At 38.8% G+C, this 25664-nt stretch overlaps 1 protein-coding gene across 10 annotated transcripts in view; it reads right to left on the bottom strand.

Moving 5' to 3' along the window:
• The window catches only part of MELK (maternal embryonic leucine zipper kinase), a 218945-nt gene that overhangs the window by 115193 nt on the left and 78088 nt on the right, over positions 1-25664 (bottom strand). For 7 of the 10 annotated variants that reach the window (XR_006589002.1, XR_006589005.1, XR_006589003.1 and 4 more), the window contains exons 15-16: positions 24113-24209; positions 22351-22519 (exon numbers count right to left, since the gene is read on the bottom strand). Coding sequence is in view for 3 of the 10 variants with exons in the window: in XM_023242451.2 (XP_023098219.1) it covers positions 10874-11051; positions 13195-13298; positions 22351-22519; positions 24113-24209 (548 nt within the window). In the remaining 7 variants the exon portion in view is untranslated. Of the gene's footprint in view, positions 1-10529; positions 11052-12010; positions 12097-13194; positions 13299-22350; positions 22520-24112; positions 24210-25664 lie in introns of those variants that run through there. The other 3 variants (XM_023242451.2, XM_045043373.1, XM_045043374.1) reach the window with 2 other exon arrangements.

Raw genomic sequence — 25664 nt, 5'->3', positions numbered from 1 at the left:
TCTCACTCTCTCTCTATCCTTCTCCCCTACCCAGCATCCTTTCTGCCTCCAATATCAGCTATTTCTCCTCATTTTCATTCTCCTTCCCTCCTGCCTTCAGTCTTCATCTGCATAGGTCTTACCTGTCTAGCCTCCATCCAATCACTCTTGCAGCCAAATCCATGAACATGTCATCTGAACTTTTTGCCTCTACTTCTCAGCAATTCTCTTGTGTTCCAGAGGTCAAGCTTCTGTCCCAGCACACTCTTGAACCTACCTCTGGTTCCTGCTTGACAAATCCAAGGCCCCTTTCTCATCCCTTAGCCTTCTTGTCCTCTCAGAAGCCTCCAGGACTGCTGTCTATCTTTCCCTCAAAGGCCTCCTCTCTTAACTTTGATGATTTGTTGTTTCCTCTCCTGTGTCTCTTCAACTCCTTCCGCTCTTCTTCAGACATGTAGTTGGCAATGGCTGCAGTTTGTCCAGGGCTTAGATCTACTCATATAACCCTGGGGCCAGGGGAGATGCTGGGCCATTGGAAAGGGCCATTTTCCCCTTCTTAAGGCCAGATCCCAGACTTGAACATTTTACCAAGAAACCCTGGGGCCCCCTCTCCACAATGTAGAAATTGGATCCTCAATTCTCATAGCAAGAACCTAACAGAATTATTGCCCCTCAGGGTTAGAAGGAACCTTGAGGGATTGATTTCAAACATCACCTACTCCTTATAACCCTCAACAGTCCCAGTTGGGAGACTGCTGTTTGAGCACTCCAGGGATAGGGGACTGGCCACTTTCCGGGCAAGCATGTTTCCTTCTTAGACAACTAAGAAGAAAGGCCTACCTCGAATCAAACCAAATCCAGCTTATTATACCCATACCTTTGGTCTTCTTTATACCCAATAGGTCCACCCAGAAAGTCCAAATGCGCTTCCACATATCTTCAGATTTTTGAAGATGCCTGTCACATCTGCTCCTTGGTCTTGTCTCTGTAAAGTCTGGCTATCTCCATTCCTTCTGCCATTCCTCATATCACACACCTTCAAATCTCCTCATGACCCTGACTCACTTACCTGAGTGTAACCATTTCCAATAGTGAGGTGTGTGTGCGTGCGTGCATGTGTGTGTGTGTGTGTGTGTGTGTGTGTGTGTGAACAAAGGGAATTTCTTCTGGTTTTCCCTTAAGTAGTTCATTTTTGCAAACATCAGGGAACAATTTCCGAGAGGCAGCATGACATATGATGACATAGGAACAAGGTTATCCAGAGCCCAGCACATCAGACAGTCTGGAAAACTCTTAAGTGAAGAATGCTTGTCTCCATGAAACCTTGATAATTTAAAAGGGACAATGACTATCTGAAGCAGTCAAGGTCTCCGTTAAATCCAGCAAAGCTAGGAGACTGAAAGGGGGGGCTTCTCATGCAAGGGGACCCTTTGGTCTTTAGCGACATCATTATCTGTGGGTTATTATCATTACTACAAATACTAATACACTTTTATTAAGCACTGGCAATGACCCAGGGCAAGTGAGTTTAAGTTCATATTATATCCATTTTCATTATCGAGAGAAAAGAGGAGAATGAACAAAGGACTATAATGTGAAATTCTAAAGTAGGAAAAATGAAAAAAGGTTAATTAAAAAAAAACCCACAGAGTAAAGAGAAAGGCTCCAACTGTTCGTGGTCAGGAGCAATGATGGATGGTGGATCTTGTCACCCTGGACTTGTCCCCTATGATTTCTTTCCATCTCTCTCTCTCTAAAAAAAAAAGATCCTCCTCTCAGCTAAGGACATGGCAGGGACGGGGTAGGGTGGGGAGAAGGGCAGTAGGCTTTTATTTCAAGGGCCACTTTCAGCTCTGAAATTGTATAAATCAATGTTTCCTCCTTCTAATATCTAGCCCAAAACAATACAATTTAACATTAAAAATACATTAAAATATTAAAATAAAAATATTAAATCCTGAGAGATATACCCTTCTCCAAAGGCTTTTTTTTTTTTTTTTTTTTGCAGCTCTGACATTAAAACATCAAACTGTATCACTCTCATTTCTGTGTACACCCTGACTACACGAGACTTCTGGATGATTTATGTCTTTTAGAACAAATGCAAGAAATTTCCCATCAACCACCAAACTTTGTGGTTTCCCTTGGAATTAAATCTTTCTGCTCTATAACTCTGCGCTAAGTAATTCTAAATATCTTTCCTATGCAAGTTATTTCTCTCCATCAAGTGAATGCCTGAAGCTTCTCAGCATGTATAAACCAGACTGGGAATTCAGAACACCAAACAGATCAGCAGAATAAACACCTAAATATAGAGGATGAGTGTTGTCTAAGCCAGAGTGTCCTTTGTAAGGACTGTTGTATTTTTAGTATACACTTATGTCACATGGTGAGGTGTTTGTAGCTGCTCTGTTGGAGCTACTTATCGTAGCTAAAACTTTAAATCGTCACTCCTAATTACACATCAAACATCAATGTCATTTGTGGCACCTGCTAGGAGAGACCCTAAGAGGTTTGTATGTGTTTGCATGTGTGTATCATGTTTATAAAAACAAACCTAGAGATGGCTAGAAACCTACCTAAGGTCATAAGCAGAATCAGCTCTGAAGTCCATCTACCTGAGTTCCAGAATCTAGTGTTCTTCCTGCTAAAGCGCACAGTCTCACAGTGATACAAAATGCCAGAGCTGGTCTTAGAGAAGTCTTCAAAATGCTTAAAGTAGGAACAAGAGGTCATACTCTAGACCCTTCTCATATGCTATGAGAAACAGGTGGCTCTTGGGAAGTTGGCTTAGAGGATCCCGTGGAAAGGAGATGCCCAAACCGCATGTGAGAACTTCAATGCATCTTGGCGCTATCCAACAGGTTCCTCATGGACACCCTAAGCACCCTGATGGCAGTACAATACATGTATTCTTTCCCATGTCTCACCTAGCACCAACTGTGGAGTTCAATTTCAATAAATGTCAACTGAATAACTGAACTAAATGAAGTTAAAAGTGAGTCAAGAATGAATGCATATTCAACAAATGGCCTTGAGTCAACGGGCTAATCATTTGGAAGGCATTAAGATCGTAGTGGAAGGACTGGGAATGGGCATACATAACAGATTTATGTTTTAACAAGACCACTCCACATAGAGTGCAGTTAGGATGCTGTGAAACTCATCTTCTGGGCTTACTTTGGATAGATCCTGTATTATGAGTCAGGTTTTTTTCCCCTTTAACAGCTGAAAACTTAAAGCTTCCCGAAGCCAAGCAACTGCCCAAGTCTCTCTGCTCAGATGTAACAGAGCTTTCACAATAACTGTCATTTCAAAAATCTTACATTTTTAAAAATCTGCCAACAGCTCCAAGTTCTCTCCACTTACTGACACATTCCCATCAAGGTGAGTGTTGCTGTTATCAGCATTTCCTTACTTCCTGGCACTGTTTCAGACCCATCTTGCATATTTCCTGCCTCAGTCCTAGGGTCAGCCATTTCTCCAAGGAGTCCTAGTACCTTTTATTGGAGAATGGTATGAAAAACCAAGATCTGGGCAGGTCTGCTTGTTGCTACCAGAGTGCCTTTCAGACCTTCTCAGCTAACAGAACAAAGAAACACTAAGTTGTAAATATATACATATCTATAACTATTTCTATATGCAACCATCTGTATCTATATTAAGGTAAATGAGTTCTTACTAATGTCTCTTTCCCTAATCCATCACCACATGGGCATCGATCATTCTAGCCCCCTTCCTTTGCTTATCTGTAAATTCCCATGCCAACAGTGAGAAATCTAGCTTCTACCATTTACCATCCATCTACTTCAATTCCAGTATACAAGTATCAGAACTGTTAACCTGTCTTCTCATGGGAAACCATTTTGTCATCAATGTTTATGTGTGACTCCTTTTGTCTTGATTCTTACACTTTCCTCATTTCTGAAGTTACTCGGATCTGTACCTTTCCCCCCACCCCCTTCAGTGAGGTTATTTCATACATTTTTTTAATAGTTTCTCTTGTCACAGTATACATTCCCTCCTGAGATAGCCCAACTTCTCAAATGATGTAATTCACATACAGTAATACTACAGACTGAATGTTTGTGTCTGCCCTCCATCCCCAATTCATATGTTGAAACTTGATCTCCAATGTGATGGTGTCCAGAGGTAGGGCTCTGGGAGGTGATTAGGTCATGAGGATGGAGCCGTTATGAATGGGATTCGTGCCTTTACAAAAGAGACCCCAGAGAGCTTCCTCATTTCTTCCACCATGTAGGGTCACAGGGAGAAGATAGCTGCCTGAACCAGGCAGCAGGCATCTGCCAGCACCTTGATCTTGGGGGATTTCTCAGCCTCCAGAACTGTGAAAAATAAGTGCTGTTTAATGTTTATTTATTTTTGAGAGACAGAGAGAGACAGCATGAGCAGGGGAGGGGCAGAGAGAGAGGGAGACATAGACCATGAAGCAGGCTCCAGGCTCTGAGCTGTCAGCACAGAGCCCAATTTAGGGCTTGAACTCACGAGCCGTGAAATCATGACCTGAGCCAAAGTAGGATGCTTAACAGACTGAGCCACCCAGGAGCCCCTTAAATAAGTGCTGTTTAAGCCATCCAGTCTATGGTACTTTGCTATAGCAGCCTGAACAGATTCAGACAAACTAGAGTTTACTCTTTGTGCTATAAAGTTCGATAGGATTTCACAAATGTGTAATAGTACTTATCCACCATTACAGTATCATACAGAATAGTTTTACCACGCTAAAAATTCCCATGCTTCACTGATTCAATACTACTTCCCATCCCCTGGCAACCACTGATTTTTTTTAATGTCTCTATAGTTTTACCCCTTCCAGAATGCCATATAATTATAATCGTACAATGGGTAGCCTCTTCAGATTGGCTTTTTTTCGCTTAGTAATATGCATTTAATATTCCTTCAGGTCCTTTTGTGGTTTGATACCTCATTTCTTTTTAGTGTTGAAAAATATTCAATTATATGGATGTACCAAAGTGTGTTTATCCACTCACATATTGAAGACTATTTTTGTGGCTTCCAATTTTTGACAATTATGAATAAACATTCACACACAAGTTTTTGTGGACCTAGGTTTTCAAATCCATAGGGCAAAGACCTAGGAGCACAATTACTGAATTACATAGTGAGGTTATGTTTAGCTTTATAAGACACTGTCAAACTGTCTTCCAAAGTGGATGTGTTATTTTGCACTCTAGCGGCAATGAATGAGAGTTCCTGTTGCTCCACATCCTTTGCGGCATTTGGTATTGTCCATTTCTTGGATTTTAGCCATTGTAATAGGTGTGTAGCGGCATCTTATTTTAACTTGAAATTCTCTAAAGACAAATGATGTTGAGCATCTTGTCATACATTTATTTGCCATCCATGTATCTACTTTGGTGAAGTATTGTTCAGATCTTTTGCCCATTTTTAAAATTGTAGTTTTCGTACAGTTGAGTTTTCAGATTCTTTTTTTTTTTTAAGGTTTATTTATTTATTTTGAGAGGAGGGGCGTGTGGGAGGGGCACAGAGAGAGAGCCCTCTGCAAGGCTTGAACTCACAAACTGTGAGATCATGACCTGAGCTGAAACAAGAGTTGGACGCTTAACCGACTGAGCCACCCAGGCGTACAAGAATTCTTTTATATTTTGGATGCAAGTCATTTATCAGATGTATTTAGCAAATATTTTCTCCCATTCTGTAGGTTCTCTTTTCATTTTTTTTTGATGGTGTCCTCTGAAGCACAAAAGTTTTTCATTTTGGTGAAGTCCAATGTATCTATTTTTCCACTTGTTGCTTCTGCTTTTCATATCTTATCTATATAACCATTGCCTAATCAAAGATTTCTTTTAGTCCCACATTTTTTTTCTAAGAATTTTTATCATTTTAGCCTTTACATTCAGGCTCTGATCCATTTTAAGTTAATTTTTTCAATATGGTGTGAGGGGTCCAACTTCATTTTTTTGCATGTGGATATCCAATTACCATTTTTTTTTAAAGATTTTATTTTTAAGTAATCTCCACACCCACGAAGTCACAACCTTAAGTTCAAAAGTTGCATGTTCCACCAATTGAGCCAGCCAGGCGCCCCTGAACACCATTTGCTGAACACCATTTGTTCTTTTACCCCACAGAGTTGTCCTGGTGTCTTTGTCAAAAATCAGTTGACAATTGTGACGGGCAGAATGCCCCTGCACCATAGACATTGCATCCTAATTCCTGGGATCTAGGAATATGATGTTACATGTCAAAAGAGAATTAAGCTTGCAAACAGAGTTAAGGTTGCCAACAGCTAACCTTAAGACAGGGAAATACTCCTGCATTACATAAGTGGGCTTAATGTAATCATTACGGTCTTTAAAAGTGGAAGAGGGAGAGAAGAGTTCTGAGTCAGAGGGAAACGTGACTGTGGAGGGAGTGATGTGACGCAAAAAGGACCCAACTTGCCTTCATGTGAAGATGGAGGAAGATGGCCATGAACTGAGAAATGTGGGCAGCCTCCAGAAATTAGAAAATGTAAGGAAATGGATCCTAACCCAGAACCTACAGAAAGGCTTTAAAATATATAATTCTACAGGCCCATATTACACAATAATCAAAAACGAGCTCTTTAAAAAATGCATAAAATCACTGTGGAACCAAGAAGCTGAAAGTCTTTCAGTTCTTATTTCCTTAGTAGACTATATTCTTACTAATTACCTTCACCAAGAAGAATCACACAACACACTCAGCTGTAGTAAATTACACTGTAATAAGGTCTGAATTAGCCAAGTTTTCCTACATCTTAACCGGTTTGTGTAAGATTGCTGCTATAGAAAGAAGCAATCTTTTGATAAGTATCATATATAATAATGCTTTCCTATATGATACAAGTTCAGGAGAGAGGTATTACGTCTGTTTCTAGTATAGGAAAGAACATGGACTTTGGAGCCTGTCATGCCTGATTCAAATCCAATACACTTACAGGTTTTACGACCTTGAGAGAGTCATTACTTTGCCTGAGACTCAGCTTTCTCCTCTGTAAAAAGGGATACCACCAACCATGCAGAGTTAGTGTAAAGACTAAATGAGTTCATATGTTTAGATTTAAAAACATTTATCTAAATCAAGGGTCAGCAAACTTTTTCTGTAAACACTTTATAATTGTAAATATTCTTTGCAGGACATACAGTCTGTCACATTTACTCAACTCTGCCACTGTAGCACAGAAACAGTCATAGATGAGTTTCAATAGAACTATCAAAAGAGGCTATAGAGGTGGCCCATAGGCCATAGTCTGCTAATGCCTGACATAAATCATCCAGTGCAGTGGCTGGCACATAGTGGGTGTTAAATACTAGGTACTATGATCATTACTCTCTTTTTCCCTATCACAGCCAACAAACACAATCCTTTATTGCTCATATGACTCATTCACCATTCTATCATTCCCAATTTGTAAAATATTCAATATTACCTAAACTGCTGCTGCCAAAGTTTCTCGGTCACTCTATTCCCAGTATGCAAACAAGTGATTCATTATCTTCCACACTGTCATCTGGATCACAGACAGAGGTTCAGATAGGAGGTTCAGGACTACTGGTTCAGTTCAATACTTAAATCCCTTTTATGACCTGTCCTATGAATGGCTGTCCAACATGTCTGAACACCCCCAATGACAGGGAAACCACCAAATTCCTAGCACCCTTTCTCTTGTCAGGTAGCTTGGACTTTTTCTGAAAGCCCTTTTATTGTAAGCTTAACTTCAATATGGTTCAACTTCATAAGTATATACTGAGTAAATGCTGAGACCACAAAGATGAATAAGATATAACCTCTACCTCCAACTTCTCACTGGACTTTGTCTGCCACTGTCACCCAAACAAGCCTCATTTCTCCCTTCATGACAGACATTCAGGTGTTCGGAGGTTGGTGCCCTAAGTTGTTCCCCAAACTCCCAATTCCTTCAACCGTTCCTCAGAGGCTCCCTCCCCACTTCACACTGCCTTCCTCTGGACATAAAATGCACACACACCCTCCAAAGAAGTCCAGGTGTGGCTGGACAACGGAAAGTGAAGCCAACCTAAAACTATGCACATTTAGCTTAGCACCAACAATCTAAACGAACAAAGGCAGCCTCATTTCCTCAACTCACAACTATACTCCTTTAATTTTCCAAGTGGTTCTATAATATTTGAGCTAAGTGATAGATCTTAGATGATATGGCAAACATTAACATTTCTTTTCCTTAAAGAAAAGGAAGATTTAGGCTAAATAGCAGTCAGGGTATCTATTTTTACTTGATCCAGTCTGATGGAGCCAATAACAGCATTTCTAGGCTGAATTAATACCAAAAAAATTGTTTTTAATTTTAATTTTTAAAGTAAATATACTAAAAAACTCCAATGTAAGGATTGCAATTGTAAGATAGATGTTTACAAAGGAAAAAAGAATAGAAAATAGTATCATGCTTATAGTAAGGCTAAGCAGTGTTTTATAAATATATTTATGTGTAATGCATCCCAAAGTAAAACAGACTTCTTACTGTGGTTCATGGCGAAAAGTTTTTGAAAAACACTGTTCCAGACCATGCCATCTGCCATTGGGATAGAAGAGTGATTCTTCTCTTATGTTTTATAAAAATAAAAATAGATGGATTTTAGAAAATTTTAAACTTTTGTTTTTCAAAAGATACCATCAAGAAAGTAAAAAAACTACCTACAAGAATGAGAGAAAAAATTTGCAAATCATATATTTGATAAGGGACTTACAGCTGGAGCTATAGACTTCTTGCAACTCAATAATAAAAAGATAAACAACCCAATTAAAAATGGCCAAAGGATCTGAATAGATATTTCTCCAAAAAGATGTACGACCAATAAGCACATGAAAAGATGCTCAACATCATTAGTCACTAGGGAAAAGCAAATCAAAACCATAATGAGATACCACTTCACAGAGCTAAAATAAAATGGGCAGACAATAACAAATGTTATAGAGAACGGAGAAAAATTAGAACCCTCATTGATCACTGGTGGGATCATAAAATGGTAAGCAGTTCGTCAGTTCCTCAAAATATTAAATGACTCAGCAATTCCACTCCTAGGTATACATACACACAAGAGAACTGGAAACATATGACCACACAAAAATCTGTACACAAATGTTCACAGCAACATTATTCACAATAGCCAAGAAGTATAAACAAACCAAATGTCTACCAATTGATAAATGGATAAACAAAATGTGATATATCCATACAATGGGATATTAAGCTGTAAAATGGAATGAAGTAGTGACACATGATAGAAAATAATGAATCTTGAAAAAGAAGCCAGACGCAACAGGCACATATTGTATGAGTCCATTCATATGAAATGTCCAGAATACTCAAATCCAGAGACAGAAAGTAGATTAGTGGGTGCCAGGTGCTGTAAGGTGGGGGAACTGGGAGTGACCACTACTAGATACAGGGTTTCTCTTGGACATGACGAAAATGTTCTAAAATTAGATTATGGGGATAGCTGCACAAATGTGATTATAATTAAACCCACTGAATTGTACACTTTAAAGAGGTGAATATTACAATATGTGAATTATATTTCAATAGAGCTATTATAAAAAATGTAAAACCCTTGAACGGCTTCCCTTTGCCAAAACAGTTTATTGGAGCACTGAGGTTCCTTCAAATTCTTTTGTCACTTACTTCCAACTCAATGTTTAACCCTCGTCTCCTACTATTTCCCCCTTGCACCACCTTCTGCCTCCGCCCTCAACACGGCATGACCATTTTAGATTTCCATGCCTTTGCACATACACTTCTTGTTGTCAAGAATGTCATATTCCCTCTTCTCTTTCTGATGAACGTCTATATATCCTTCAAGACAAATACTGTTTCCTCCAAAAAATCACACTTAGTCCTCCAGACAAAGTTGGTCATCCCCTCTATGCTATAAACACTAGTTTAAGCATCTCCCCTTAACAGATTCTGAACTCCTTGAGTTTACTAGACAGTATTATCTTCAGCCCCAGGACCTAAACCATTTAGTAAATGTTTACTGAATAAATGAGTGACAGAATACTCCCTCACTACTGACTAGAAGTAGTCAGCTATTTTTTCTCCAACTAGTTTAATTGGTAAAATCCATACAAATACAACTTGAGTGCTAGCCTTTAGAGACCAATAAAATGAAATAAAAATACAAATTTGGGGCCAACATTGAGACTTAAGGAAAATTACCATAAAGTAACATTTCATGGGGGCTCATAGTTCAGATACTTATCATTGTTGACCGAACACACTTACTGAAGTCAATACTCTTTTATTCAACATATTAAATGTGTTGTTTAACTCTGGTAACCACAGCTGTGACTTAGTTAACGATCTCAATAAATCCTACTTAAATCAGAGACAGGAAAAAATTATGCAAATGAATTCTTATCTGTTTTTTCTGCCCAAGGCATATTTGATAACAGATAAAACATCTCCAAATAGTCTCTACTTAATTGTCAGGAAGCCATTTGAGGTTTTATTTGTATCAAAACCAAATACAAAGAAAAGGAGAAGCCTGCCATATTCACAAATGATTTTATTCAGAAAGAAATTACACATTAAAAGGAGACATAGTTGAGAGCTTATTTTCACATATGGAAGTGAATCTAGGAAAGTCAACAGTTATTAATATACAAAACCACATGATTAAAAAAGACAGTAATAGATAATGACAGATGGGCTTGCCTTAGACTCATTTGCAAAATATCTTTTGTTTAAAAACAAAAAGATATTTGTCTTTAAGACAGCTCTTTAGAAACAAGTCTAGAGTTCCAATGGACTTTAAAAATCAAACCAATCATACCATTCTCCACACAGGCTGTATCACACCCATATTCATTGCAGGGGTAAACCAGCCAACAATTATACCTTGCAGCTAGACAGGATGTCTTCCACTAATCTCTTGTAAACCCAGGCATCACCCTTAAGCCTCTGCCTCTTGATACCCACCACGTCGGGTTTCTGAAGCTGGCACACTTCTAGTTCAAACTGCATTGTCACTTTACCAAAGTCTGACTGTGTTTGACACTTCAGTGTATACCTATGAAAACAAGATAAGAAGCCAGTTAGTAGCAGAACCATGAATATTCTGTATAAGAAATCTCTAAGCCCATAGGAGGCCAGTGGAGAAAACGAACCATTATTTCATTAATCAATATCTTACTGCTTACAGTTTCCAAATGACTTAGCTATACCTTAATCATGGAGCATGACTAGTGTTTTTGCAAAAGCTGAACTAAGATCTTAAGAAAGAATAAAGATGAAAGGCTTTACCAGAACTTTCTCTTGTCCAAAGAAAAGCCTTCCTTTCATAGCTACCAATGCCATTTATGCTCAAGAAATCTTCTGGTCTTCCTTATGCAACTCTTTCAACAGTGTAATCCATGAATAATAGGCCATTTCCACAATGTTCACAACAAAGGAAAGCACAGGGAAGATTAAGAATATTTTTTTGTGTGCACCTCATCAGAAAATTCTTTTTAAATAAAGCTGAAGCCACCAACTGTCAGAAGGGTGTGTGTTTCTGAGGTTTTCTAATAGTAATAAGAGGTTATGATCATTACACTTTATGGCAGAGTTATAACAGAAAGCCCATGAAGATGGTCCATTTCCATGGTTGAAACACATGGTGTGTGTGTGTGTGTGTGTGTGTGTGTGTGTGTGTGTGTGTAGAAATAAAATTAGAACTGCCATATAACAATTCTGAAAATGGAAAAGCCCAGGCCAAATGAAGCCTTAAAGACATCTTAAGACTTAAGAATCAGGTATGTTCTTGCAAAGTTACATAAATTGAATCCATGTAAATCAGCTTTTTAATTAGTTTGCAAAATATTTTCATTTTATTTGTCTTACTAAATAATAGACAACAGGATCCATTTTAAATATCAGTTCCCTAAATATGTGGGGCATGTGATTAGGTACTGTTCCACAGAAGCGTGGAGAAATTACTTGTATCTGTTATGTATTTGAGGTTTTACAAAATATCATTCTTTCTCTTACTTAGTTATGTGTTTGGGGTCTTCATCTCTTAAAAATGAGCAGTCATCATCAGACATGCCAAAAGAAGTATTCTGTAGTTAAGGTTCCTGACGGGAAGATGAAGCATAGGGCAATTCAGTCATATGGAGAGAAAAGCCAATTCTTCATGAATGAAAAAAGATAATAATAGAATATACCTGAGATTAGTAACATCACATCCCTGAAAAACTTAGCTTTTGATGTTCTTCTTTGTCACAAAGAAGTTAAAAACAAACAGAAGAGATAAAAAGGGAAAAAAAGGGATCAAGGCAGGCACTTTGCTGTTGATGAGTAAGTTAGATGGATGAATTATTGGTTAACAGCTAGTTGGCGATCTGATAGAAAGATCACATGCTGAAGGAATTATTGAAGGCTTTCTAACATAGATTTGGCTAGAGGTTCTGGAACCACCGCTAAACTGCAAGCGTGAAGAACGGGTCAGAGTGAGTTATATGTGTTCTGATGATGCCTAAAGAAGAAAGCCAGGGTCCAGGTAAGGAATGCTTACCAACATGTACAGATAATGAAAAGTAAAATTACTTTTGCAAAAGATTGTTTCTTAAAATCTTCCTCTAAATTGAACATCTAGTTAAATGTTTTTTATTGAACATTGAAATCTAGTTAAATGTTTTTTATATCAATTAGTGGCTCTTTTTATCTGCCTCAATAATGAAATTTGAAAGACATAACTGGAAATACTTAGAAATATGAACATCTTAGGTAACGAGAAGAGGTCTGGCCATTCAGACCATGAGATCACAGCCACGGAGGCTTTGCCGGCAGCTCACTGAACGGTGGGAAAGAGTTAAGGTGAAATAATTTCCTAAAATGGTGAAAACCCAGTCCTGTCCAACAGCAAGTCATACACAAAAGGATTCTATAAACCCCTGATTGGTCTGAGGTGTCTCGACTGGAAAAAAAAGCTGGAAGGAGTTCAGATTTTTCCTATTTTGAAAAGTCTAATTTTGAAAGTGGTGACAATATGGCACTAGCTCATACAAAACCAAAGAAGCTAAATTATGAACAATGACACTGCCATAAAAGCTTTTTTGACGAAAATGAGGTGGGAAAAAATTATTTTAAAAAGAGAAGAATCAATACATGTCTTCTCAAAGCTCAAAAGATATCAAGTAATAAATGCAACAGCCTCTAAGTGTGCTTCTTACCCCTTTTGTACAAAGTCAACATGCTTCTTTGGAAGAACAGACATTATTTCATTCAAGAGTTGATCTGGATTCACTAGTTTGGTTGTAGTCACATTATAGTGAAGCTTAAAAAAGAAAAAGAAGAGGTATGAAGTAAATCTTTACATCAACACAAACACCTTCCTACCTAACTCAGAGATCCCAAAATCATTATAGCACCAGTTCAAATGGAAGCATTTCCAGAAAAATACTGAATTTACAACCAATTCTTGGTAAGCTGGAATAAGATGGCACTGGAAAGCTTGGAGAAATTAACTTTCACTAGTAAGTACATCCATATCATCCTTTTAACTTTTCATCCTCTTCTCCTCCCAATCTTTTTAATGAAATAAATATTAATTAACATCTATCTGTTTGAGCTTTACTTGTTTCTCCCTTCTTGTGCTATGCCAGAAACATTAATTGTCCTAAGATGTAAACTGTGAGAGATGAAACAAATGGCCCAGGAAATGGGGTTTGAATATATACCTGACCCTTGAAAAACGCAAGGGCTAGGAGTACTGACTCTTCATGCAGTCAAAAATCCACATATAACTTTTGACTCCCACAAAACTTAATAGCCTGTTGACCGAAAGCCTTACAGATATCATAACAATCAGTTAACACATATTCTGTATGTTATGTGTATTATATTCTAAGTTCGTACAATATAATAAGCTAGAGAAAAGAAAATGTTAAGAAAATAAAAAGGGAAGGGGGAGGCTGGGTGGCTAGGTCGGTTATGCGTACGACTTTAGCTCAGGTTCTGATCTCGTGGTTCGTGAGTTCAAGCCCCGTATCGGGCTCTGTGCTGACAGCTCAGAGCCTGGAGCCTGCTTCAGATTCTGTGTCTCCTTCTCTCTCTGCCCCTCCCCCACGCATGCTCTATTTCTCTGTCTCTCAAAATAAATAAACGTTAAAAAAATTTTTTTTGGGCGCCTGGGTGGCGCAGTCGGTTAAGCGTCCAACTTCAGCCAGGTCACGATCTCGCGGTCCGTGAGTTCAAGCCCCGCGTCAGGCTCTGGGCTGATGGCTCAGAGCCTGGAGCCTGTTTCCGATTCTGTGTCTCCCTCTCTCTCTGCCCCTCGCCCGTTCATGCTCTGTCTCTCTCTGTCCCAAAAATAAATAAACGTTGAAAAAAAAATTTAAAAAAAAAAAATTTTTTTTTAAAAAGGGAAGGGAACATATATTTACAGTACTGTACCATATTTATCAATACTGTAAGTTTACACTGTTTACAAGATGAATCCTCTATCTTCTATTAGTACCTACAAAAATACTGTCTTAGGGCGCCTGGGTGGCGCAGTCGGTTAAGCGTCCGACTTCAGCCAGGTCACGATCTCGCGGTTCGTGAGTTCGAGCCCCGCGTCAGGCTCTGGGCTGATGGCTCAGAGCCTGGAGCCTGTTCCGATTCTGTGTCTCCTTCTCTCTCTGCCCCTCCCCCGTTCATGCTCTGTCTCTCTCTGTCCCAAAAAAAATAAATAAACGTTGAAAAAAAAAATTAAAAGAAAAAAATACTGTCTTATATGATACAAAACATGACAGATGTTACATGTATTACTAACACTAGATATCAAAAATGAAAAGATAATATGAAAAAGAAATTCATATTTATTTACAGGTATATTTATTTATTTACTCATGCATTGATAATGAAAAACCAGCAATATGACTGCTTCATGGTAGCCTGGTGTAATCAATATGATTGCTTCACAGTAGCTTAGCCTACACACTAATGAATAAATGGTTATAAAATTTTATGGGATACAGTAATACAGTCACATTCATAATACAGTATTAGAAACACTGTTACATATATTTTTAAAAACACCTACTGGTGATGATAGGCTGATAAGCAGTTTCTCCAAAAACAAGAGAAGCATACTGTACAGTAATGTTATTCTTTGAAAACAAAGTCATGAAACAGTAAGAAAACTAACACGTTATTAATTTTATATTAAATACCACTCACCTTGTGTCTAAGTAAAGATAGGCTATCCACTTCCATATGAGTCTTGCACACAAGGTTCTACATGAGGAACACTTAGGTAATGATGATGATGGCACAAAAACGTCTCCTGTGGCTCTTGTCATACAGTTACTACACGTTCACATGACACTCACACACATACACCACAGGTAAGTTTATTAAGTGTATGCCATGGTGATTATTTACTGCTCATCAGGTAGAAGTGGATCATCATAAAGTCCTTCATCCTCCTCTTTTTCATGTTGAGTCGGCTGAGGAGGAGAGGTTGTTCTTGCTGTCTCAGGGTGGCAGAGGTGGAAGAGGTAGAAGGGGATGAGAAGGGGCAGGCACACTTGGTGGAACTTCCTGGAAATAGGTCGCAATTTGTCTGACTTCATGCTTTTTCATCTTTCTAAAAAATGTTTCTGTCCGGTACCAATCCTCCTCCTATCATTTGCTTCAGTTTCAGTGCCCATATCATAAAAGGCTCCATGTCATAAAAGAAGTAAAAAGTAGTCCTGAATTACCAAAACCCTTTTGCCAGTTTGTCTAATGTCAATTTGGCTTCTAGCACTGCTTCTTCTACATGTTCTTCCTCATCATGTCACTGGCTCAGATCACTTATCTCCATCAACTTATCTTCTGTTAATTCTTCTGGCGTGGTGTCTATCAGCTCTTGACTTTCTCCCCATATCTTGAAGCCCCACAAACACCCTTTTTTGCCATATCCACAAACTCTTTCATAATTTCTTTGTTTGGCTCTGCCGTAAACCCTGTGAAGTTATGCACAGCATGTGGACAGTTTTCTCCAGCAGAAATTTGTTTTAGGCTTAGGCTTTCATGATTTTTCTGTTACAACAATGGCATCTTCAATGATGTAATCCTTCTAGACCTTCATGACATTCTCTTCCATAATGCTGACAACCCTTTCCATAGTACTGTGTGTAATGAGCCTTAAAGGTCCTTATGACCCCCTCTTCTAGGGGATGAATTAGAGATACCATGTCTGGGGACAAGCACACCACTTCGACACCTTCAGTGTTGATCTCATAGGATTCTGGGTGGTCAGCGGCATTGTCCAATATCAAAAGAACTTTTTTTGTTGTTGTTTTTTGGGGGTTTTTTGGGTTTTGTTGTTTTTTTTTTCAATATATGAAATTTATTGTCAAATTGGTTTCCATACAACACCCAGTGCTCATCCCAAAAGGTGCCCTCTTCAATACCATCACTCACCCTCCTCTCCCTCCCACCCGCCATCAACCCTCAGTTTGTTCAAAAGAACTTTAAAAGGCAGTCCTTGGGGCGCCTAGGTGATTCGGTCAGTTAAGCATCTGATTCGGATTCTTGATTTCGGCTCAGGTCACCATCTCACGGTGGTGAGATGGAGCCTCACGTTCAGCTCTGCACTGAGCATGGAGCCTACTTAAGATCCATCCTTCCTTCCTCCCTCTCTCCCTCTCTCTCTCTCTCCTTCTGCCCTTCTCCCCTGCTCTCTCTCTAAAAATAAATAAAATAAAATAAAAAATTAAGGCAGTCCCTTACTGGCAAGGTACTTTTTGACTTCATTGATGAAATCTATCCAGAAAAAGAGTTCTTATTGTCTATACCTTCTTGTACAACCAAAAGATTGGCAGTTGATGGTCATATTTTCCCTTCAAGACTCAGGGGTTAGCAGCTTTATAAGACAAGGGCAGTGCTGATCATAAACCCAACTGCATTTGCATAGAATAGTAGAGCTAGCCTATCCCTTCCTGCCTTAAAGGCTAGTGCTTCTTTTTCTTCCTTACTAGTCAATGTCTTTTGTGGCATTTTTTTTTTTCTGGAATAGGGTAATTTTGCCTGCTGTTCAGGAAGATATTCTTTTTCCTCAATGATTTTCTTAATGGCATCTGGGAACCAGTATCTACTGCCTCTTGGTCAGCAGAAGTTGCTTCTCTTGTTATCTTAACTTTTTTTTTTTAATGTTTATCTTTATTTTTGAGACAGAGAGAGACAGAGCATGAGCGGGGGAGAGGCAGACAGAGAGGGAGACACAGAATCCGAAGCAGGCTCCAGGCTCTGAGCTGTCAACACAGAGCCTAATGCGGGGCTCGAACTAGTCAACTGCGAGATCATGACCCAAGCCGACACTCAACCGACTGAGCCACCCAGGCGTCTCTTATCTTAACATTTTTTAAACCAAATCTCTTTCTAAAATCATCAAACCATGCTTTGCTGGCATTAAATTCTCCAGCTTTAGATACCTCACCTTCTTTTTGTTTTAAGTAGTCATAACATGACTTCATCTTTTCTCAAATCATATAAAGCTTATAGGTATGCCCTTCTTACAGCAATCCTACACCCACGTTAAAGCTGCATTTTCAATACAAGATTAAAAAAAAGTATTTTGCAAAAAATGCAAGGTTTTTGTGCCTGTTGGCATAGCTGCCACCATGGCTTCATGAGTTTCCCTTTTCTTTTTTTTAAACAATGGTCCTTACACCGGATTCATTTATCTGGAAATGGTGGGCAACTGCAGCCACAGACATCAATCTATGGTACATATCAAGCAATTCAACTTTTTCTTGTAAAGTCATGACTTCTCTCTGCTTCTCGGGAGCACATCCAGCATCACTACTGGCACTTCATACAGGTCCCCTGGTGTTACTCAAGGTGTATGGCATTGCGCTACACGTGATTTATACGTTTTAAACGTATTTAAATGTGAAAAATATGCAAGAACCACAAAAGATCATTTTTGACTGTGATATGCAATTCACTGAAGGGACCAATTGCTCACGTGGAGACGATTAGCATCACACGGCGTTTTTAAGCAGATACTCACAACACAAGCTCACCGCAAGAGCGACAGAAGAATAGCTACGAAATTATTACAGTAGTAAAGCATGTATTACAGTTGATTTTATGCAGTTATGATTTAATACTGCATCTTTAAGTTTGTTTACATTTCTCTCAACTGTGAATGGCACCATGTACAGTATGTGTTTGTGTGCATAAGTTTTGATAAATTTTAACTTTTTATATCTGTTTATATCTTATGGTAGGGTAAATGATCAAATAGACTAATATCTACATATCTTTTTCTTAATTTTTTTGATATTTCTAGGCCACGCCGTTTTTGAGTTTTTCCAAATTGTTGCAAGTCCCCCCAAATTTTCCCAATATACCTGTTTAAAACAATATACATGTAAGTGACCCATGCAGTTCAAACCCATGTCACTCAAGGGTCAACTGTATTTTTATTTAGTATTTATATATTTGTTCCAATTTGATTTAGAAAAACATAATCAGCAAAAACTAGTAACATAGAGTTTCTTTAAAAGTAAACTTAAGATCAGACACCTGGGTAGCTCAGTCAGTTAAGAGTCTGACTTCAATTCAGGTCATGATCTCACAGTTCATGGATTCAAGCCCCACATCAGGCTCCGTGCTGACAGCTCGGAGCCTGGAGCTTATTTCAGATTGTGTGTCTCCTTCTCTATCTGCCACTCCCCTACTCGCACTGTCTGTCTGTCTGTCTGTCTGTCTCTCTCTCTCTAAAATAAATGTAAAAAAAAATTAAAATTTTGAGTCCAACTTCAGCTCAGGTCATGGTCTAACAGTTCATGAGTTTGAGCCACACACTGGGCTCTCTGCTGTCAGTACAGAGCCCACTTCAGGTCCTCTGTTCACCTCTCTTTCTGCCCCTCCGTTTGCACTCACTCGCTCACTCTCAAAATAAATAAATAAACAAACTTTTAAATAAATAGACTTAAGATTTTAAAAAGCTAGTCCTCCTGATTGTGTTGACAGTTTCACAGGTGTCTATATAATGCCAAAGTATATTAATCACACATTTTTAAGAGGTACAGATCATTTATTTAGGTCAATTATACCTCTATAAATCTTTTTTTTTTTTTAAGAGCCAGTATAAAGAAAATACCAGATAAATAGCAGGCAGATGATATGCCCATCTGCAGGTGAGTATTCAATGACCAGAGTTTAGGGACCCAGCTTCAAGTTATAAAAGGAACAAGTGGCACAGCTATGACAAGGACCCCTTGTCTGCTGGGTCCCCATCCAGGGCTGTTTCACCAAACTAAATTGGCTTTGTCAAGATAATAAACAGAACACTTCCAAATACAATTTAAGTGACTCCTTGTGTAAAATAAAGAATTAATCTGGGGCGCCTGGGTGCCATCCAACTCTTGATTTCGGCTCAGGTGATGATCTCATGGTTTGTGAGATCGAGCCCCATGTCAGGCTCTGCACTGTCAGCATGGAGCCTGCTTGGGATTCTCTCTCTCCCTCTGTCCCTGCCCCTCCCGTTTGTGCACATGCTCACTCGCTCTCTCTCTCTCTCTCTCTCTCTCAAAATAAATAAATAAACATTTAAAAAAATTAATCCTAATTTATCTATTCATATTTCAGATTTTTTTCAACAATCTGTAAAAAAGCCTAAAAGATGCTTAACTATACATGATCTTCATCTTAACAAACTAAGGTGTTCTTTGTACCATCCTTCTAACTTTTCTAAGTTTATAATTTTTTAATGTAAGAAATAGGTAGAAGGGTGCCTGGGTGGCTCAGTCGGGTAAGAGTCTGACTTTGCCTCAGGTCATGATCTCGCGGTTTGTGGGTTTGAGCCCCGTGTCAGGCTCTGTGCTGACAGCTCAGAGCCTGCTTCAGAATCTGTGTTTCCCTCTCTCTCTCTCTGCTCCTCTCCCACTTGTGCCTCTCTTTCTCTCTCTCAAAAATGAATAAACATTAAAAAATAAAAAGAAGTAGGTAGAAAAAATGAAACAAATTTCCTAAAGCGAGGCCTGCAGTTCTGCAAAAACTTAAACCATTTAAAAGGGTTACAGATCCAAAGTTAGATCAAGTTTCTGATGTTAGATGTGTGTTAATGAGGACTATGGTTCTGCTACATCAGGGTTAAAAATGCTCAACATGGATGATAATTTCACTCAACACTGGAACACCTTTGGTATGCCTGGGTGGCTCAGTCAGTTGAGCATCTGACTCTTGATTTAGGTTCAAGCATGATCCCAGGGTTGTGGGATAGAGCCCCATATCAGACTCCACACTAAGCATGAAGCCTACTTAAGATTCTCTTTCCCTCTCTCTCTCTCTCTCTCTCTCTCTCTCTCTGCCCTATTTCCCCACTTGTGCATATGCTCTCTCTCTGAAAAGTACAGCATAAGGAATACAGTCAAAAACATTTTAATAACATAGTATGGTGCCAGATGATAACCACACTCATCATGGTGAGCACTGCATAATGTACACAATCATGAAGTCACTATGTTGTACACATGAAACTAATGTAACATGGTATGTCAACTATCCTTCAGTAATAAAAATTAAAAAAAAAAACTGGAATACCTTATATAATAGAGCATTTCATGTGTATTTCACAGAGGCAGCTTTGTTTATGCATCCTGGTTCTGTGAAGGTGCTGGGGTAGAAATTATCTCCAGTTTTTACAAATAAGGAAATTGAGGCAGGCAGGGATAAAACGACTTATCCAAGCTACAAAGTACGAAGCTGAAGCTAGAACTCAGGTCTTCTCATTCCCAATCTGTGTTTTTTCTCCTACATCCGGGAAGTAGTGGAGAATCCCTAGAAAATCAACTAACATCTTAGCAGTTCCTACTGGAAAATGCATTCAGGGGCCAACCAATTTACACAGGTGAACATTTTTAGGGTATTATCCACTAGTATTTGACAACTGCTTAGCTTCTCAATAATGTATATGACTGGACATGTTTCCTTAATTTTCTTATCTAATGTTTTTCAGGAAAATGGCACTATGGTTTTCTTAATTTTTTTTTTAACGTTTATTCATGTTTGAAAAAGAGACAGAGCGCAAGCAGGGGAGGGGCAGAGAGAGAGGGAGACATGGAATCTGAAGCAGGCTCCAAGCTCTGAGCTGTCAGCACAGAGCCCAATGTGGGGCTCGAACCCATGAACCATGAGATTATGACCTGAGCTGAAGTCGGACACTTAACAACCGAGGCACCCTGGCGCCCCAGCACTATGGTGTTCTTGATCCCAATGTCAATGTTTGAAATATTTCATAACTGTCTCCATCTACAGAAATCTTAGAACAAAAGAACAAAATATACCTAATAAACAGCCATATGCAAAACTTTTCAGTACATTATACAAGTTCAACAGGCAACAGATATTAATGGATAAGTCCTATCTTCTTCCACTTTAAAACAGGACATATCTGAATATTCTCCCCGGAAGCACACTTCTATCCAACAGCTCATCATTTTCCTTCCCCAAACAGGCCCAGATTTGTCCCAAATGAGAGTCTCAGTGCAAAACCTGAAGAGACCCAGTCCCCAAATCACAGAGAACACTACCATCTCCTCTTCCCTCCTCTTGGAACATGTTTTTATTACAGCACAGAGTAATATCCCTGCCTGTCTTCATTGCCACTCTATGAGATCCTCATGACATGGGCTATGTCATTTCCAAGTGGAGTCTTATTTATACCTTTACCTCTTACTTCCCCCAAACAAAAATGTCATTCATTAGATGTTTGAAGGAATGCTCAGAGAGAATCCAAGAGAGTAAGAAGTATTTTATATCTACTAATCACTTCTTTTTCCTTTCCTTTCCCCATTGAACATATTGCCCATACCACTGACACATTAAGCCTTTTGAAAGCATGACAGGACTATCAAAGTTCCAAACCTCTTAGGCCTGTGAGGACCTCTCAGCCTACCTTCCCAGTGTGCTGCTCAGTATTTTCTTCACATACACCACACTCAAAGTTCAAATTCACTTCCCATGCATTCAAATATTTTGTGAGGGCCTACAGAGATATCCATGTGTCAGAGACTCTTCTACATGCCAGAGATATGACAATTAAGCTCAAGTCCCCATCCTTAAGGCAGCTCTCAGTTCCTCCATATGCCCCATGTTTCCCTGCCTCCATATTGCCGCTGTGATTAATCTCTCCACTTGAATATCTGGATTATAGTTATTCGCTCCTTGGAAAGAGCAAGTTTGTATAATTTACCTCTGCATTCTCAAAGCCCACTGCATCAAAACGCATAAAATAAAAAATCATTCATTCATTCGTTCATTCATTCAGTACTTCTCTTGGAAAAGAAAAATAGTCTGGTTAGCAGCCAGCTTCTGAAATCCATACTAAAGAATTCCAGTGCACTTACCTTTAGTCTTCTTGGCCCATCTTTGGCAGAGCCCTTCCTTCTGCTCCTGGTAAGCACAGTGATAACCTTATCCAACCCCCTTTCAAGGCTCCCAAACACTTTGGTTCCTTTTCTTTTTGGAGTATCCTCTACGTGTGCTTGGTTGAGATCCAGTTCCACTGAGCGACATCTTAAAAAGAAAAAAAATCCATGAGTAAAACTGGGCCTCCTGCCAGTCGGGGCTGTCACAAGCCGTTCAAGTATGCCAAGGCGAATGCCAAGGCCAGTCCAGCTCACTACTCAGGAAGCACAAAAGCCATCTCCCACTGGAACACAGCCATCACCCCTCCCCTCAGCCAACTGCCCCTTGGCAAAACTATTTTTCCCCTGGCTTTTTAAAAAAAAATAAACAGAAAAGTTGGGTGAAGAGTACAATGAACCCCATATATATATCCTCTTAGATTCAACAGTTGTTAATGTCTCACCACATTTGCCTTCTCTACATATATAAATGAATACATTAAATATATGCACATCTTTGCTGAACCATCTAAAGGTAACCCATCTGAAGACACCACGAGACTTCACTCTGAAACACTTCAGCACACATACCCAACAAATAACGACATTTTCTACATAACCACAATACCATCAAGAAAATTAATAATGCCACAGTACTGTCTAATATCTAGTTCACAGTCTAATTTCCTCAACTGCCCTCAAAATAGATCCTGCTTTAAAAAATAGCTATTACACTGGGGTGCCTGGGTGGCTCTGTCGGTTAAGCATCCAACTTTCACTCAGTTCATGATCTTGCAGTTTGTGGGTTTGAGCCCCACATCGGGCTTTGTGCTGACAGTTCAGAGCCTGGAGCCTGCTTCAGATTCTGTGTCTCCCTCTCTCTCTCTGCCCCTCACCTGTTCACACTCAGTCTCTCTCTCTCAAAAATAAATAAACATTAAAAAATTGTTTTTAATAAATAAAAAATAGCTATTATGGGGTGCCTTGGTGACTCAGTTGGTTAAGTGTCTGATCATGCCCCATGTCATGCTCTGTGCTAACAGTGTGGAGCCTGCTTGGGATTCTCTCTCCCTCTCTCTCTTCCCTGCCCCTGTCCCTGTTCATGTGCCTACACTATCTTTCTCTCTCTCAAAATAAACTTTAAAAACATTTAAAAATAAAAATAAAAAATAGCTATTATAGACGATGAGGGGCGTCTGGCTGGCTCGCTCAGAGGAGCATGCAACTCTTGATTTCAGGGTCGTGAGTTCGAGCCCCACACAGGACGCAGGGATTACTTAAATAAATAATATAAACATTTTTTTAATTAGAAAATAAAGACAATGAAGGGACGCCAATGTTGCCAAACTGTCCATGTCCATACAAGAGGGATGAGTTTTCTTTGACACACCAGTTGGTATCTTTACTATATGAAGAACTGCTATCAGTGGATGTCTACACTCTACCAGGAGAAGCATCAGAAAACATGGGCCTCAGAAAGGGGACTATGTGGATGGGGCCAGAGCCACTGTCTTCCCAAGCTGCTGTACGTTAAGATGCCAGTCCTACTGCTGAAGAGTTTCAGATTTCTTCCCCATGAGGAAGGCAGCAACAACAGCTACAGTAATGGCCATAGACCATCCGCATTCAGCTAGACATTTCTGCAGTCTCCGACATAATTTACACAATGGCTTGTTACCTTAATCAGGCTGATAATACGTGAAAAAAGAAAATCTGGCTACATATACCCAAGATCAAAGAATCTAAAAAACAGAACACTTACCGCCTCTCAGGGCTAATGACACCTGTCATTAACTTCTCTGTTCCTGCTGAATTTATTGGCATTTTAACTGGAGTTTCTTTCAGACACTGGTTTCTGGCTATTAGAAAAACAACAAACACAAACCATATGTAGCCGACATATTGTGGTTTCAAAATTTCTGTCAATAATGCATACATCACTTATTCATTGACTCAGAAATACTGTAATCACTTGGCCAGTGGTGTTAAGGCTCTACTTATTTAAAGAATTATTTCCATGTGATTTATAATAAAAACAAAATCATTTTGGCTTTGCATGTGTGGCTCTTCTTTTCCTTCACTACAAAACCGAGTCCATGATTAAAAGTTTATTATAAATATTATATGATAAATTTAAATAGATCATATAAATACAGATTTTATGACTACTGATTCTCCTTTCTATAAACACAAGTCAGTCTGTATTTATACAAGGATCCAATTTGTGCTTTTAATCGAAAATAGTATTGAGAGGTATTCATTCAATTCTTTGCCCTACTCAACTCCTGTTAGGCAAAGAGAACAGTCCCCGTGAAGGCTTGACAAAAGCTTTAAACAGTGTGAGCTTTTGTTATTTTTATATTCTAGAATATAAATTCTATTCTAGAATTTTGTGTTTCATTCTAGTAGGGTATTTGTATCCAGATAATTTGTGACAAATTCACAGTAACAAATCTGGTTACCACTATTTAGTTAACTTTTTGTTTATGATCTAAAAGTTGCATACCCTTTAGAGGGAACAACACTTTATAACAAGCATATGATATCAAGTTTTTAAGATGACATTAAAGATTTTGTTTTGTTTTGTTTATGACTATCAGGACTATTTTCACTGGTTCCATGAGAACAAGAAAATAATATCTCTGAAAATATTTTCATCTTTGTATACAAGGAGTATCTACTATTATACATAGTTACTCGTTGATGAAGTATTGCTGACTGTATTGTACCAGATTAAGAAAAGTGATTAATGCTTATGTGAAAAATGACTCAGATGAAAGAAAGTAAAGTACACAGCACTAATGGAAGCTATCAATTGGGGCTTTAGCCAGTAGCTTCTGTAGGTGTCTCTTATGTTTAAAGAAAAATAGCCAATAATAACTTTAGACCAACACAATCTTTCTCACAAACTGAGAGGAAGTTTTCTATGCAAACTGATGATACATTAAGATTATAAATTCCAAACTATCCATGTTTCAAAACTTTCAGAATTACATAAAAAGTTAAAACACACAGGGCGCTTGGGTGGCTAAGTTGGTTAAGCATCCAACTTCAGCCCAGATCATAATCTCGTGGTTTGTGGGTTCAAGCCCCGTGTCGGGCTCTGTGCTGACAGCTCAGAGCCTGAAGCCTGCTTCAGATTCTGTGTCTCCCTCTCTCTCTCTCTGTCCCTCCCCCGCTCACATTCTGTCTGTCTCTCAAAGATAAACATTAAAAAAAATTTTTTTAAGTTAAAAACACATACTCAATAATAGAAAGAACTATAAGCATCAAAGGCTTAAAAAAAAAAAAAAAGCCCTCTGGGGCGCCTGGGT

Source organism: Felis catus, chromosome D4 (assembly GCF_018350175.1).
Source record: "Felis catus isolate Fca126 chromosome D4, F.catus_Fca126_mat1.0, whole genome shotgun sequence".
NCBI lineage: Eukaryota > Metazoa > Chordata > Mammalia > Carnivora > Felidae > Felis > Felis catus.
The sequence above is the reverse complement of the archived record's forward strand: the minus strand, read 5'-3'. Positions and strand labels throughout refer to the sequence as shown.